At 33.9% G+C, this 16,925-nt stretch overlaps 1 protein-coding gene across 1 annotated transcript; it reads left to right on the top strand.

Annotated features, from left to right (window-relative positions):
- The first annotated feature begins 1,262 nt into the window (after positions 1-1,262).
- On the top strand, positions 1,263-10,407 carry LOC134721303 (uncharacterized). The gene is made up of 3 exons (XM_063584194.1): positions 1,263-1,367; positions 8,603-8,678; positions 9,043-10,407. Exons 1-3 carry the CDS (start codon positions 1,365-1,367, stop codon positions 9,465-9,467), a joined length of 504 nt encoding a protein of 167 aa, XP_063440264.1. The 5' UTR covers positions 1,263-1,364; the 3' UTR covers positions 9,468-10,407.
- The last annotated feature ends 6,518 nt before the right edge of the window (positions 10,408-16,925 follow it).

The raw sequence follows: 16,925 nt of genomic DNA, 5'->3' as shown, positions 1-16,925 counted from the left end.
CCTGTCCTGCTTTTCTTGATTGAGGGTTGTTAATCACAAGACCGTGATAGCAGTACACAATCGGTCCAGTACTTTGCCTAAATCTGCAAATTTTGAAACAGATAGACACTTTAAGTGAAAGAATATTTATTGTTTAACATTAAGAAAAATAAGTGATTTATCATATAATCCAAAATATTTAAATAACTTGATGTCAATATTACGAATCTTAATGTAATTCACAGACTGTTGCTCTTTAAAAAGAGAAAAATAGCAGGATTATTAGAGTCCAACTGTTCACTTTTAAGTTTAGTGGGAAGGGAAGAATTCTAGACCATTTGTCGTACTAAATAAATGACAAATATAAGTTAAATTTATTGAAGTAATGATAAATTCTCATTAAAATTTACAGGTAAACGACTGTAGGTAAAAAGTGCAAATGTCCGGCCAATTTAATAATGCAGGTGAAACAAAATTTAAAGCGCAAATGTCCATAGTATATTTGAAGCGCAAATGTCCTATCGTTTTACAGGTAAAAAAGCGCAAACATCCTATGCCCAACTCTTATAGGAACAAGAATGTGTCCTCAGTACACGAATGTCCCACTCGCAATATCATTTTCTATGTTAAGTGGACCGTGACATTGAGATAAAAACTCTTGTTTGGCATTAAAATTAGAAAGATCATATCATAGGGAACATGTGTACTAAGTTTGAAGTTGATTGGACTTCAACTTCATCAAAAACTACCTTGACCAAAAACTTTAACCTGAAGCGGGACAGACGGACGAACGGACGGACGAACGGACGAACGGACGCACAGACAAGAAAACATAATGCCCCTCTACTATCGTAGGTGGGGCATAAAAATTGTAAACTGGAATCATAGTGAAATGAGAAATATATGCTTGTAAGGTGACACTCTTTTTTTCTTTTAATTTTCCTAAAGCATATAACAAAATGTTCCAATGGTTTTATAACAGCTCCCCTTTTCCTGAATGTGATCTACCGAAGTAGATTCACAAATAGATGACAAAGTTTGTAAAAATATAAACAACATGACTGGTGTCGCGAATTGAGCAGGATCTGCTTACCCTTCCAGAACATATGAGAGCACGCCCATTTTTTTTAGTGGGTTCATGTTGCTCAGTCTTTAGTTTTCTATCTACTTGTATGTAAATATGTAACGTATTTTATATGTATAGTGCTCTGATAAAGGTTAGTGTTCATATTTACCGCTTTTTATACTTTAGAGTATTCGGATTATCGTTTATGATAAAATCCGATAGCTTTCAAATGATTTGTTTACTTCAGTCATTCGTTAAATTTCGAAATATATCATAAAAACAACGTAATTTGGTTTGAGATGCAGATTTCTGGAACGAAATGGTAAGAAATCAAGTTCTTTTTTATTCAGTATATATATACGATTGAAAGAGTGATAAGTCAATGCCGGTATACGTTATGATAATTTGCCTGTTTAATAATGTCGTTATTATATTATATACTGATAGGCATTATCAATATGATGATCTATGATTACTCAAAGGCTAGATTGTGTCTGAGACCATATTTGAATTGTTTGCCACTGCTCTGCCGATTATACGTACGCTTACAAGTAAAGTGAGATATAAACGATACAGCAAGCTATTGGTATTCTCAAACTTAATTGATTATGCATGTCACTTTGGCTAAATGCTGGGCAATCATGTGTGCCAGGAATGCTGTGGTCTATCCCTGGCAATAGTTTATTATATCACGATGGGTATGGTTGTCCTGCGAGAGAACGTACTGTGCTGGTGATTCGGTCCTGACGGGTGCTGGTGGGTCCTGATTCTGTGCTGGTGGGTTTGTTTACATTGTATCAGAACGGCAATAAAACGACTGTTTTGTTGCTTAATTTTTCTCTGATGCGTCATAAGTACCATGCAAAGTATATTACAACAATATTATATTGCAAAAGTCGTGCAAGTTCGTTTAACGGAATTGTCCTGACGCGGTGCTGGTGATAAGAAAAACGGTCCTGGTTCTGTGCTCCGATGTCCTGGTTCTGTGCCTTTTTATTTTAGTTAAAAGTGGCATATATTCAAGATCATTGATGCTGTACTGTTATTGACTAATTAACTGTTGCCTGCTTTCTTGAAATTGACATTGTTTTGAATCCGTTTACTGTTATTATGCAAGAAAAAATACCCTATTTTTTTTTATTTTTTTTTAAATTAACTGTAATCTTATTTATTGGCCTGTTAATGGAACCCTTCTTGTCCCCTTTTAAGATAAGAAAATATGTTTACGATTTTCGGGATTACGATCATTTTGCAAGATCACCAACATACGTTGTAATATATACAATACTTATAAAAAGTAGATGATGTGGTATGTTTGTTGTCAACGGACAAGTTTCCTTAAGAAACCAAAGGAAGTATGTGTTAATAACCATACGTCATCGTAATACCTTCAACAAAAACCCATTAAATAAAAATGTAAAAGGTTACCGTTTTGCACAAAAATGGAGAGAAAAAATATAGAACAAAGAACTTTCTGAGCGTTTGACTCATATGTCTTTAGCAGCTTAAATCACATTTTTTTGTGAACAATTGAGAATGACAATAGTATTGCGGGTTTGTTTGTTTGGGTTTTTTTTTTTGGGGGGGGGGATAAGTAAGAGCGAGGTTGCAGTAAAAGTTTTAAGCTTGGAATAGTTTCTCGTAAGATTAAAAAGTGGTATTTTAAAAGAAAAATGTATTTTATAGCCATTAAGAATCACTTGCTGTATCTGTAAGATTTTTTCAACATAACTTTTTTGTCTGAACGGTTATCAGGTTTTTTTTCTCGAAAGTTCGATAGAACACTAAAACAAATCACTATTTTATGAAAAGGCAGACTAGAATATATCAGAGAATGAAGACGAGATAACCTAGAGACCACTATAAACAAAACTAAGATTTCTTAGCTTTTTCATTTCAAAATTCCAAAATAAATAAATATTTTTGATAAAGAATTACGGGGGAGGAAGTGAACAATGTGTCCTACTTTACTATATTTAAATATTTTATTGAATAAAAATCAAATGTGCCTTAATTATAATTGAAAATGAGTAAATGGAAAAAAATACCTAACTAAAATACACTTTTATTTTAATATTGATAATATCACTAAGCTTTTAAGTTTTGTGTGTCAAACACACCATCTCTGTAGTCCATTTTTTTTTGCATTTTTTTATATTGTGAATTCTTGGTATTAGTATATTTAAATGTAACCTTAATTTATATTTAAAAAAAAACGAATCTAAAGCCAGATATATCAAACATTTTTGTATCCATCTATCCGTTTTCAGGACAGTAACAATCAACGTAAACACGCCTGGAAAGTAAAATGCGTACTCGGCTGTCTGTAATCAATCATTTTTAGACACCCTCCTAAAAACAAACCGGGGTGGGGGTTCAGAGATGCAAATTAAGTACTCAGATCAATATTTTATCTTTTTGTGTATGGTTTATGACCCCTTCTGTGGCTTGTCAATTACGAAATGTGCAAACTGAAAAAGGATCAAAACAGCACAGACAATGAATAATAGAGACATAATTTTGTACATATATCAAGGGGAAACTTCTTGCAAAGCATTATTATTTATAGTTCATTACTGTTTTTTAGTAGAAAAAGAGAATTTGGTGAAAAGAAAATCACTATTTTTGTAGAAAATTCACAGACGTTTGTAAAGAGATTTTTGTTATGTTTAGCATTGGATCAACGCAAGGGTACATTATCCTTAAAAATCTATTTAAAAGTATTTGAAACTAAAGTTTGCTTTGTTAATTGTGCATTTCAAAATTCCCCAAGGGTTACTGGGAAATAGAAATATGGTCACTTGGTCTTCTCCTGACCGGCAGTAAAACGCTTGCCGAAGTGGGGCGTCCGTTTGGCTGTGCGGGATGTATCAAGTTCGCAGTCGCGTCCGGTCAGAATGGGGACGTTAAATCCTATGTCTCGTGTAAAGAGAGTGACACGCTCTTTGCACGTTAATAACCCTTGCAGCAACTCTTTGATGGGTCCGTCGGTGGCCTGCTACAAGGCAAAATTTCTGTTCCTATCCAATACATCCTCATTTTCCAGTGGCAGTCCAAATATCCACGACTATTGGCCTCTTTTATGACAAGACCTACCTATTGTATTAATGGTGAACTTGTTCTCGTCTCGAATATGCATGAAATATTTGCCACTGGACGTTAAGCAACCAACAATCGATCAATCAATAGCTTCATACTACCAATTGAGTTTAAAAAAGAAATTCTTAGATTAAACACCTACATTTAACTTTAAAAGGTCATAACAGTTTAAAACAATACAAATCTACACACACACAAAAACTGGCTTAATTTCAAATGGTTATCAACCTGAATCGCTATAAGATCATATATAAGCTCACCTGTGTCGAGGGGTCGCGTGAGGTTAATGTATTGTCTTGGCGTCCGCAATTACAAAAAGATCTTTTCTGAAATTACTTGACCAAATGTTACCAAATGATTTTTCAAGAGTGAATCTAGGAAAAACAATATTCATCAACAAATATGACCACTATCTGTTAAAATGTATTCGAGTTTTTAGTTACAGCCGATTCCATCGAGTATATAGGCAAACATAATATCTTTGGTTAGCTTGCTTGTAAGCTAAACCGTACCCTCCTTTCGAAGTAGCCTGGTCCTACAGACAGAAAGATGTGTCATTTGTCGGACTAGTATACTCTTAAAGTAGGGTAGTTTACATAACCTAACAATGACTTTTCTGTTCATCAAGCAATATACTAATAACCAAAGATATTCCCTTTGTCTTCACACTCATTGAAATCGGCTTTAATATTGCAAAAGTTCAAGCAATTAGGGCAAAACTTTCCGAGTAAAAAAAATCAAAATGTCTTTCCACCTTGCACATTTCAGAAAATTCAGATCAGATAACGAAACTGGATCCAGCAAAATTTATAAGCAATTTAAGATTTTGACCCTCACAGTTTCCATTCACCTTCCATTCATGATCATTAAATTGAACTGTAAAACATTTCTTGGTACCTTCTTAATTCCTTTATAAGTCTCATGTAAACATAATTATGACAATAACTGTTGTGAGCACAAGATCCACTGAACACTTTCATCAAATTTTGAACTTAAGTTTTGAGACTTTTAATCGACACGATTGAGATTTTTGTATATGAGAACATGGTTTATCTATTAGTTGAAAATGCGGCTTTGAACTAGCTTTCAGTACCTGCGAGCATTCGTTGTTCAATAATGTGTGTCTTTGTGTAATTATTTAATGTGATAAATTGTTGTGTTGGTACACCACTGTAACAATGAAGGAGGAAATGAGGAGGGTTGGTTGGGTGGAAGTGGGGAGGGGTATGCGGAGCGCTGACAAACATGTCTATGCGGCATGGGCTTTGATCATTGTTGAGGCATCAATGTAAGGGGCATTTAATATATTAATAAAACTATTCTTATTTTAGATACTATATATTGTTCTCTGATATTGGACGAAAGATGTTGCCCTTTTATGTAATTATGTTATACAAGTTACGATAATTTGAAAACACATATTAAACAGCCAAATGGATGCACAAGAGCTAAATAGGAGTAATAGATCCTATTGACAACAATTAGCTGCCCAATTTTATTGATTTTGTAACATTTGTTCAAATATGACCAACTTCTAATCCAAAATCACCAGCACCGTATCAGGACCCACCAGCACAATGACAGGACCCACCAGCACAGTATCAGGACATGAGTAAATTGAGAAATTGCTAATTTTTTATAAATTGCAATGTTTTTTTACAAAATAGTTTTGTTGTGTGGATTGTGGTATAGAAAGCGGACTCTATGAGCATTTTTGTTTTATTTTTTCAGTTTGAGATTTTCTGAAAATGAGCATTTTTGTGTTAGGCTAACTGAAACAGTTTAGAGGGTCAACTTTTCAATGGTTTATATATGAACCCATAAGAAACAAAATTGAAAAATCTCAACTGTTTTCTTCCATTTTTTATTTGTGAAAACGTCAAAAATCATCATTTTCGTCTTTGTTTACATTTTTTCATTGATCACCAGCACCCGTCAGGACCGAATCACCAGCACAGTACGTTCTCTCGCAGGACAACCATACCCACCGTGTATATGCAATGATATTCATGGCAGTTATGAACTATCTCTATCTGTATGGGTACGTCGAAGTTACCAATTCTTGCTTTTATACACGTGACGGGAGTGAAGGCGCCGTCGATCTACTGACGTTTCGCGAGAGCATATTTAGACTGACTCTCAACACTTGTTGCGGTGTTTTACTGGTAGGAATGTCAAAACACCTAGTATATTGTTCCTCGCTTGTTTTTCAACTATGTTAGTGGCTTGATAGTTGTCAACCTATTTAGCCGTGATGGTTCGTCTTGGTCTTGCTGATTTGAGGAAGCCGTCTGGATCAGCAGCAGGAACCAGCCCCTCAACTACCTTGTACTCAAATTTTAGGTTTTTGGCTTGTGTGTCTCAATTGTAATTCTTGTAGCTCTAATTTTGTAAGCATGTTTGTTATGCAGCCATCTTCTCTAGTTCTATAATCGCCTGTTATAAAGCGTGCTGCTTGTCTTTGTATTCATTTTAGCTTGTTTGAGTCTACTATACTGTAGGGGTCCCATATTGTTGCTGCATATTCCATTGTTGATCTTACTACAGAAATGTAAGCAGTTTTCTTACATTCCTGTGGACAGTATCGTAAATTCCTTTTGAGGATGCCCAGGGTTGAATTTGCCTTTCTTGCAACGTTTGTAATGTGCGTGCTCCACTTCATGTCTTATGATATCTGCACTCTTAGGTAAGGGTTGCTCTGAACTTGTTGGCGTAAGTGGCCGTTGAGTTTATAGAATCTCTGGCTTTTGTTCTTAATACTTAGTATGTAGCACTTTTTTATGTTAAATCGCATACCCCATTTATTTGCCCAATCTTCTAGGCTAGCTAGGTCTTTTTGCAGCAGTTTGTGATCTTTCTATATTTTGATGGTTCTGTATAATAAGCAGCCATCGGCGAACAGCCGTACTGATGATTTGAGTGTCTGGGGGTAATTTGTATTACACAAGAAGAGTCATAGAACTGTTCCCTGTGGAACTCCTGAGTCCACTTAAATAACTTCTTCCGACTGTTCTCCTTCTACTGATATCTACTCCTACCATTGCCTACTTTCATCTTTCTCTGTGTCAGAAACATACTTAGCCAGTTGTTTAGTTGTCCTCGGATTCCATATTCTCCCATTTGTGATAATATTTATTTTGTGTGGTACTGTATCAAAGGCATTTGAAAAGTCCAGGATTGCGATGTCAGTTTGTAGCCCGGCGTCAAATGCGTTCATGAAGTCATTTAAGGTGACTAGCAGTTGTGTTTCACATGAGAAGCCAGATCTAAATCCATGGTTGAGTAATGTTAAGATGTTTAAGGATGTACTTGCATAGTTATGATATGTTCTAGAGGTTTGCAATGCACTGATGTTAATGAGACTTGTCTATAGTTTTCTGCAGCGTGTTTGTCTCCTTTTATGAAATTACACGAGATATTTGCATTTAGCCAGTCTTCGGGTAGTATGCCAGTGTCTATTGATGTATGGAAGATGGGAGTTAGTCCTGGTGCTATTTCTGTAGCACATTATTTTAGCATTGTGTTTGTTATACCATCTGGTCCAGATGCTTTGAGTTTCGATGGGTTAACATCTTCGAGTGGTTTTTCCAGGCCTTTAGTAGTTCAGGTATTGTTTCCAGTATGTATTTTGTTGTTTAAGGTATTGATGTTGATTTGTCAATGATACTGGACATAATGTCTTTTTGTGTCGTGATGTTTAAGTACCCGGACACGTCCACTTGTATTTTTGTCCATCTGATGAGTTAAGCCTTTTTCAACTGATTTTTATAGTTCGTTCTTTAGTTGTACTGTTATACCACTGTCCAAGGTTAGGTGAGGGTTGGGATCCCACTAACATGTTAACCCCGCCACATTATTTATGTATGTGCCTGTCCCAAGTCAGGAGCCTGTAATTCAGTGGTTGACGTTTGTTTATCTGTTACATATTTATTTTTCGTTCATTTTATGTATATAGATAAGGCCGTTAGTTTTTATTTCGTTTGAATTGTTTTACATTGTCTTTTCGGGGTCTTTTAAAGCTGACTATTCGATATGGGCTTTGCTCATTGTTAAAGGCCTATAGTTGTTAATGTCTGTGTCATTTTGGTCTCTTGTGGACAGTTGTCTCATTGGCAATCATACCACATCTTCTTTTTTTATATGATAACGTATTTCTCTATTTCAAACTAGTGTCCTTCCACGTAAGCGTTCTTTTGTTTATTTTTCTATACTTTACTGTTTCGCCCTTGCAGAGGGATGAATCAAGGTTTGATAATTTGTATTTTATTACATCAATTTCAAATAATTTTTACCTCAGTTTTCTACTTTAACAGAGTAGAAAATAGCCCATTTACCTTCTTACTCGCCCTCAAATCTGCAGCTGTAGTTAGAGGTTCACTGCGGTTTGTGGATGAAGTTTCATGCGATCGCTATTCCGGTTTTATATTTAGATTAAATTCATGTTGTTTTCTTTTGCAGATGTTTAATGTTGGTATCAGAAGACTGTTTATTACTTCATATAGTATTACGTTTGTATCATGTGGTGTAGAACAAGGTATGTACCGGTTTCTATCAGAATCATGTCGAGTTTTTCGGAATCATACTAAAATGATGACAGCTAAAATTGTATAGTTTTTAAAGTCTTTCAATTTTTGTTTGTCGTTGCTGCGTGATCCGAATGAAATAATTTTGTTTTTGGAATCAGAGAGGAAAAAGTATAGTTAGCAACGTATTATATGTCTCTGATGAAACTTAAATGAAAAAATAGTTTATTTTAATTCGCAAGTACAGTATGCCGACTCTGTTAAGTCATTTCAAATTTTATTTAAAATGAGTAATATCATTTTAATGATAATTTTAGAAAAGTTAATCGCAAAAAAAAACCCTGATGATTTATGACATTTTCATTCCAATTTCAGACAACGATGTAACGAATTTAAGTGACTCAAATGGAGTAAATTTGATTATTTTGGGTGCTGTTTGTCTTGCCTTCCTCGTAGTCTTAGTGTTGGCAGTTTTCTCATGTGGTGGATGTGAAGATATGAGTGGAGACGTGGCCTCCGAAAGCCACCCAGCATGTGGCAAACAAAGTAACAATTACAGTACAGTAGTGACGGATGCGAACACTTCCGTACTTATGTCGTCCCATACTATGGGCGATAGTTCAAATGGTTCAATTATTCCACCACAGAACTTACCTTATTCTTTACACCCATCATCTACCCAAGGATTCACGGGATACCAGAGTAGTAGCACTACGGCATCAGCACCACAGAATGAGCCGCCTCCTCCTTCATATGAACAAGCCAATAGACAAAGTGGTCTTGCTGGTTATGGTTATTGAAAATGGATGAATATTTGATCTGTGAAATTATTTAACTGTGATAATTGGTTATACATTTTTATTCAGACGTGTTTATAGATGAATCTATGACATATATGACACATACATGTATTTATGTTAAAGTAATTTTGTCCCTGCTAGACTTAATTAGTCCTATAAATAATTCTTATTCAATTTTTAACGTTTTTATACTGATATTTTTTTTGTGGCACATAAATTGTAAATAAGAAATAAAAATATTTTTTTTGTGGCATATTGATAGTAAATAAGAAATAAAATACAAAAAAAATTTAGTAAAATATTAAAAGTTAAAAAACAACATTAGAAATAAAAAGAAATAGAAAATTATGCCCCGGCTATCATATGTTATAGGACTATACTGGACTGTAAAAAAGCAAACACATAAACATATTTCGTGAATGATTGATAGAATGAATTTTGTTTCCTGTTGTGAAAAGGAAAATATATATAGTTTAGAAAAGATATATAGGTTAGAAAATATAAAAGTTAGAAAATTGATATAATTTGATATTCCATAAGTTATAACTACAAATCCTAATGAGGCAGGATTAGGTGCAAGATGAGAAGATATGATATCATTTGTCTTCCTACATCATCATGATCACTCACATTACCCATCCAAAATATCCCTTCTTAATTGTTTATGTAAAAATGGGGATTTATTTCACCTACATGTAACTGATTCAGTTGTTACAATACATATAATGTCTTTACCTCTATGGTTTGTTGATTTACATGACAATGTAGTGTGTTATGTCCTCATTTTTCTGTGTAACACCGCAATTTTAAGCTGTGTTTTACAATTATAAACGTCAAATGAGATTTTTTTTTATATTTGCTGAGTCATAATAAGTTATACTTTTGTAGTATATACCCTCCTATTATTTATTTATATATGAAATAAATGAATTAAGCAGAATTTTTTTTTTTTTATTTTTTTTTTATTAAATACTTTGCTTTTCACATACTATCGAGCAAAACGAATGGTCTTTATTGCAGCCCAGGAGAGATATAATAAAAATGGAGATTATGTATGAATACCAATGAGACTCATCACCAGAGACCAAGGATGATGATATAAACAACTATAGGTCACTGTATCATATGGCATTTAAAGTGTTAGTTTAATCATATTTATTCATAGTGGATTGGGAAACAAGTTTTGCAACTTATATTAACCCCTTTCCACTTTGCGGGTGCGAGTTCTGCCTTGTAGCGACATTAGCCTACTCCGAAATCTACAAGGGTGTCTTTAACGTGCAAGAGATATTGCTTTCTCTTAACACGGGTCAGCCATTTGTCGTCCCCTTCCGACGGACTATCATCGTTTCCTCAAGACCATAGTCGCAAATGGTGTCGAGGGAGAGCCGAAAATTGAGTTCCTGATATTTTCAACCCAAACAGTGTTAAAAACTCATACCGTATACTCATACTATACATGCAGACACTAGTAGCTGGCATGACAATATGAGAAAAAAACTTAATCAATCAAGAAAATCAAAGGTCTGATTTTTGTTGATTTTTCTTAAATATTATTTAGAAGTTTCAATAGCTATAGTAACCATATAAAGAGAACAATTTATGTATATATTGTTACTATCCTCAGCCATAGGTGTCTATTGAATAGTTGTCTCGTTGGCACTCATGCCACATCTTCGTATATATATAAACGTAAAATAACGTAAAATAGATACACTCTAGATTATAAGATGTAAGTTTCTTTTGTTCATTTTCACTAGATTTCCCACTATGCCTGTGGAAGATCACTTCAAGAAATATAAAAATTAAGTGGTATACATAAATCGTTAACTGTTTTACATGATCTTACATGATAATGCTTTTTAATGACACTGCATGACTAGCGAAGGTAACAACACAAAATCATCGAGAGTCGAACACATAATTTGTCTTTAAGTCAGAGCTGTGTTTAATTCTTATATAAGGAGCTGAACTTGGCTGAAGCATTGCTGTTTCATTGATCTCAAATTCGGAGTCTGTGCTTTTTGTGGAGGACACATTTTTCAGTACAAGGCTTTTGGTGGGTTGGAGTTTGTATTTTTTATGAATACTGTAGTTTTCAACTGTACTTATCATTTACTGGAGATCTGAAGGTGAATTTGCAACCAAGGCAACATCATCAGCGCAGGTTGGCGAACCACAATATTTATTCCCAAATGTAAAAACCAAGATCGCTATTTTACAGTTCGTTCAGAATGTCATTTATATATACTTTATAGAGTTCAGTACTAAGTATTCCATCTTGTCGTACTCCTTGGTGAACAGGGAATGAATTTGATATTAAACCATTCCATTTGATGGAGGTTTTGGCATAAGTACTTAGTTGTCGTATTAAGAGCCAGAGCGTTCCACCTACTCCTGATATGAAGAGTTTACGATGCAAGCTATCATGGTTGACAACATCAAAAGCAGCCTTAGCATCCAGTAGAACTACAAAGACGGGCAATATTTGGTCTGTGGATTCTGTAATTGATTCTAATAGTATGAGATCACTGTATAGTGGAGAAACTTCTGATATAAAGTCCCTTTGAAGACGATTTTGAAGAATTTAAATAATATCTCTGATCAGCTGTCAGAAGTATTTATAGTATTTTTCCGATGATCGGGAGAACAGTGATACCCCCGATTTGTTTTTGGCATCTGTTGGTAACCCTTTATTTTTGAAGATTAGGTTTAGTATTCCATATTTTAGGCAATCTGGAACTGAGGCTTCCTTGTATAATGTGTTTATTATTGAGGTAATTCCTTGTAGTAAAGCATATCCGCCATATCAAATGTGTTCTGCTGTTATGCCATATATATCTGGCGCTTTGTTGGTGTTAAGCTCGTGTATAGCTTTGTCAACTTCATCTGATGTAAAAACCAGGGCTTTCGCATTTTCTTTGCAGATTTCCTCTATGATATCAGTATCATTTTTTTTTGTATACTCAGATTTGAAATTAGCAGTTTCAGGTGTTGCAAGCTTGCTAAAATGCTCATTTCAGCTTTGGGGTATCCCTTCTCTTGTAGAATAGGTTTTATCTTCTACACATAGATCTGACTGATGCCTTTTGTTTTCCTCTAGTTTACAACTAAGTATCTCTTTGTTATGCGGTCATAATTAATTATTGTCTGAAATGATTCGTCTCTTTGCCGTTCTATGTCTTGTCTTCTGGCTTTTCGCAGTTGTTTCTTTGTTCTTTTTCTAACTTGCATAGTTCACCAATCTGGGGTTTCCTCTCCATTTTCCATTCAAAGAGTGCTGTCTTATTCATTTTTTGTGAATTTTCTATTTCATCATTCCATATATGTGTGTTACGTTGTGATGATATTTTTGATACAATACATTCTTGAGTAGCTAAGATGGTATCTATTAGTTTAGCTATTGCAGTTGGATCATTTTCGTAATCAATTACATTTTCCTATAGACTTTTGGTTAGACATTCTTGATATTGAAGTAAATAAATTTTATCCCATTTAATTTTATCTGAAGTAAAGTTCATATCTTTTTCTTTCGCAGATTCTATTTCAATTTCTACTTACAAAGGATTAATTATGGTCGGTAGTATTATTTGGTACCATATCTAGTCTTATGGGGTTATAGACTTTGTCGACTAAGTTGCTATGCACAAACAAGTAATCAATTGTAGATGACTCATTGCCGTTTGGACGAATGAATGTTAGAGGAGTAGATTTGAATGTGAGTTTCTTAGAGTTGTGAAATTCTTCCATCCATATTGATCTTGCCGGCTTGTTTGAGGATTTCATTAAATCACAGTTCCAGTTGCCACATAAAACTGGGGTACATGTATCGGAGTATTTGATAATTATCTTAGGAAGCTGATCTAAACATTCTTTGAAATGGTTGTTTGGTAGTGTTGATCTATTACAAGGCATGTACGCACTTACGTTTTGGTTTAAATTTCAGTTTAATACATATGACTCTTTCTGATCCATCCTCAATTTTTTATACGAGGTTGTTCATAATTTGTTTCCAGAGAATAGCTTATCCTCTAGGTCTTTGTGTTGATGGGTTTGAATTGTTTTCATCAACATATTTGCATGTCTGTGAAGTTGTACCAAAGAGGCCATCAATATTTTCTTATATTTTTCAAATTTGAACAGCCAATATGCTTGGATACATATATAATCACTAGAATCTGAAATGTTCTTTATAAAAGCTTGCGAGTTATATACATTTTTACAGTTGAACGTAGCTATTCTTAGAAGCGCAGAATGTCCATGTGCTATATGGGATCATCATTTACCGTCGTTTTTATTTCTAAAATCAACAATTCTTAAATCCGCCAGCAAAGAAATAGTCCATCATTTTTTCTTTCCTTCTTAATGATAAAGATATTATTTTAATTTTATATTCTTTTTAAAAAATGTAACAAAATCAAATTTATCAATAATGAATGAGGCATGATAAATACAACTATATGTTCTGCTCCTACTCGTATTCCAACAACATCTTGTGAGATCATCTTCTTATGTTACTTCCTTGAAGAAATGTGAACTGAAAAAAGGATTGTTTTCAATTGGAAACTATCAGACCATATTTTTCTTTATCTCTGAGGGTTTTTGCTATTCCACTTATGGATCGAAAGCTTCTCTCGATCCAAAACCTGTCCTGACCTGTATCCCATTCATTGTCAGTTCGATTGTACTGCATCTTGGGTGAACTTTTCAATAAGAAGAATATTCACCGAGAAACGAAGGACAAACAATAAATCACCGACTTCCGTTGTGGGTGACATAATAAGATTTGCAATTGCAAGCATAGATGAGGGGCGAACGATACCAGAGGAACAGTCATGAATCTAAAATAAACTTACAACGTCATGGCTACAATAATAGTACACAAAAAACAACGTAGAAAACTAAAGACTGAGCAACACGAACCCACCAAAAACTGGGGGTGATCTCAGGTGCTCCGGAAGAGTAAGAAGATCCTGCTCCAGATGTGGCACCCGTCGTGTTGCTCATGGTATTACAAACCAATTATATAGTCTAATTCGGTAGGTCATATTCACGAAAAGAGAAGGGGATTGTAGTTACGATGTAAGGAACCTATCAGATATTATCTGTGAAACGGTTATTCCATAACAATCCAACTCGTGATGGCGTCCGTAAAATTTACGAAGGGATGATTTTAACTTCACCATTTGGAACTCTTGGTTTAATAGCTTCCTTGTGAGCATCAACCACCTATCAAGGAAATCATGATAGGAAATGCAAGCACAGGGAATATCGTATCAGTTTTGAGATATATACTCCTTAGCGGTTGTTATACCGTCATTTTGAAACTTTCAAATATCAACGGCGTGATTGTATTTAATGCCATTTTGTCCAAGGTCATAGATCAAATTTATTCGTTCAGTGTATTTGAATTTGATCTACGACACAATATAAATAAAATAGTAATAAAAATAAAATAGAGGGAATATAAAACAATGTCAAAAAGACAACATAACCTGGGACACTTTGAAATGGCATTAGATAAATAGTACACAGGAAAATCTATTGCTAGGAGAACGGAAATACTTTTACAAAATAGATACATTTGTTGTTCATAGTACGAGAACAGAAGTTACAATTTATTGTCATACTAAATACTTATCAAACTTTAAGGTGGTAAATATAAGAAATGAAAAAAAAAATGTCTTCCCTGCTTTACTGATTTTGAATTTCATATTGAAAGACTTCGTATGAAGTTCTTTCTGAGGGTATCATAACATGATGAATACTTTACTGTTATTGATTTTATGGTCAGGGAAAGTGAAGTCAAGGTCAAATGAACCATGTAAGATGAATATTTACTTCGTACAATCATTTTATAAACTATTTTGGTATAAATTTATTATAGAAATCAATATTGTAGCAAAACTTAGCGTTGACTATAAGAAATTTAACCACAGCTATGACGTCAGCCTATTCATTTACCCGTCGGTTTCTTTTTGTAGAATCAACGGTTCTTGAATCCGCCGTTGAGATTAGGTCATTTTTTTTCTTATAAAAGTTTAAGATAATTATTTCTTGGTTTTAATGATATATGCAATGACAAAAAAATGTAACACAATCCATCAATAGCATTACAGGTATAATAAAAAAATACTACTCTTACCATTATTGAAAAAAACATTTTTTCTGTACAGGTCAAAGATTTAGTGAGATCATTTACTAGTGCAACTTCCCTTAAAAAAACCTGAACTGTTTACAAAAAGATAAAAATTCTGATAAAAATACTGTTTTTCCATTGGAATCTGTCAGACGATTTATCTATTATTTCCCAGGGCGTTTTTATTCCACATGGATTGGATTTTATATAAAAAATGTGTCCTTTCCCGTTTATTGCCATTACGACTGTGCGGCGTCTTGTGTTTTCTTGTTAACAAGAAGAATATTCACCGAGAAACGAAGGACAGGAAATATAGCTGCAACATTGACTTTCGTTCTGGATAACATAACTAGATAGATATTTTTTTGAAAACAATAGCAGTTATTCCCACCACTTTGAAACCTTAGAATATCAACGGAACATACATTGTATTTGTATGATGTGTGACGTTTCTGAGAAGTTTAAAGAGTTTCACTTTTTGGAACAATTATAAATAAAAATCAAATATCATAAAACATAGTTATCACATCAGAAGTATAGATTTCATTCAATAGATTGAATAGGAAAAATGAAGTTCATGTATTACTTTTTTTTAACACCAGAAAATGGGATGTACCCTGAAATTGAAAACAGGGAGTACCCCACTTTCCATGACTTGAGCCCAACCCGTTTACAGATCTTTTAACAGTCCGCGAATTTTAAATGATATCGTCATAACCTGAATGGAATAGACATTGAGAAGATATAGTTTTCTGTTTTTACAGGGGATGTAATAGTTAGTCACTATATTTCACACTGTGGTTGGGATGTTATTTTCATTTTAATTTGATAATTTGTTTTGGTCCCATTTTGGCCAAAAATACTTGCACGGTTTCGGGCCATAACCCCTATTTGTATCACAAGCTTTCTTATGTAGTATGGAATATTGTGTTACAATTTCATAGAGATCCATACACGTATACTCAATTTATTATCTGGACACAATACTATTATGCCTTCGGTAGACGATGACGACGTCGCTATGGCATTATACAGCAATTTATAAAACGATATTATCTCAAGAATTCACATCTAATATATAGCTTTATATTAAACATTTATAAAAATATAGATTTGAAAGCTGTCAATAAAATATCACTTAACAAATTGATTTGTTTTTCTGTTTGTTAAAAAAATAAAATATTCAACTTCTAATCACTATAAGTACGATGGATTCGCTGTGAATTTTTTGCATTTTTTCAATATAGTGAATGCTTCTCATCTCATTGTGATTTATTAAAAAAAAACTTCAATGTAAATACATTTCCAAACATATCAAT

Source organism: Mytilus trossulus, chromosome 1, assembly GCF_036588685.1.
Source record: "Mytilus trossulus isolate FHL-02 chromosome 1, PNRI_Mtr1.1.1.hap1, whole genome shotgun sequence".
In the NCBI taxonomy this organism is placed as follows: domain Eukaryota; kingdom Metazoa; phylum Mollusca; class Bivalvia; order Mytilida; family Mytilidae; genus Mytilus; species Mytilus trossulus.
This window is presented reverse-complemented; position numbering and strand designations above follow the sequence as displayed.

Bases quoted from the DNA above. Each gene is read 5' to 3' on its own strand.
- LOC134721303 (XM_063584194.1), top strand. The intron at 8,679-9,042 runs GTATGTACCGGT...TTCCAATTTCAG, and splicing joins ATCATGTGGTGTAGAACAAG to ACAACGATGTAACGAATTTA.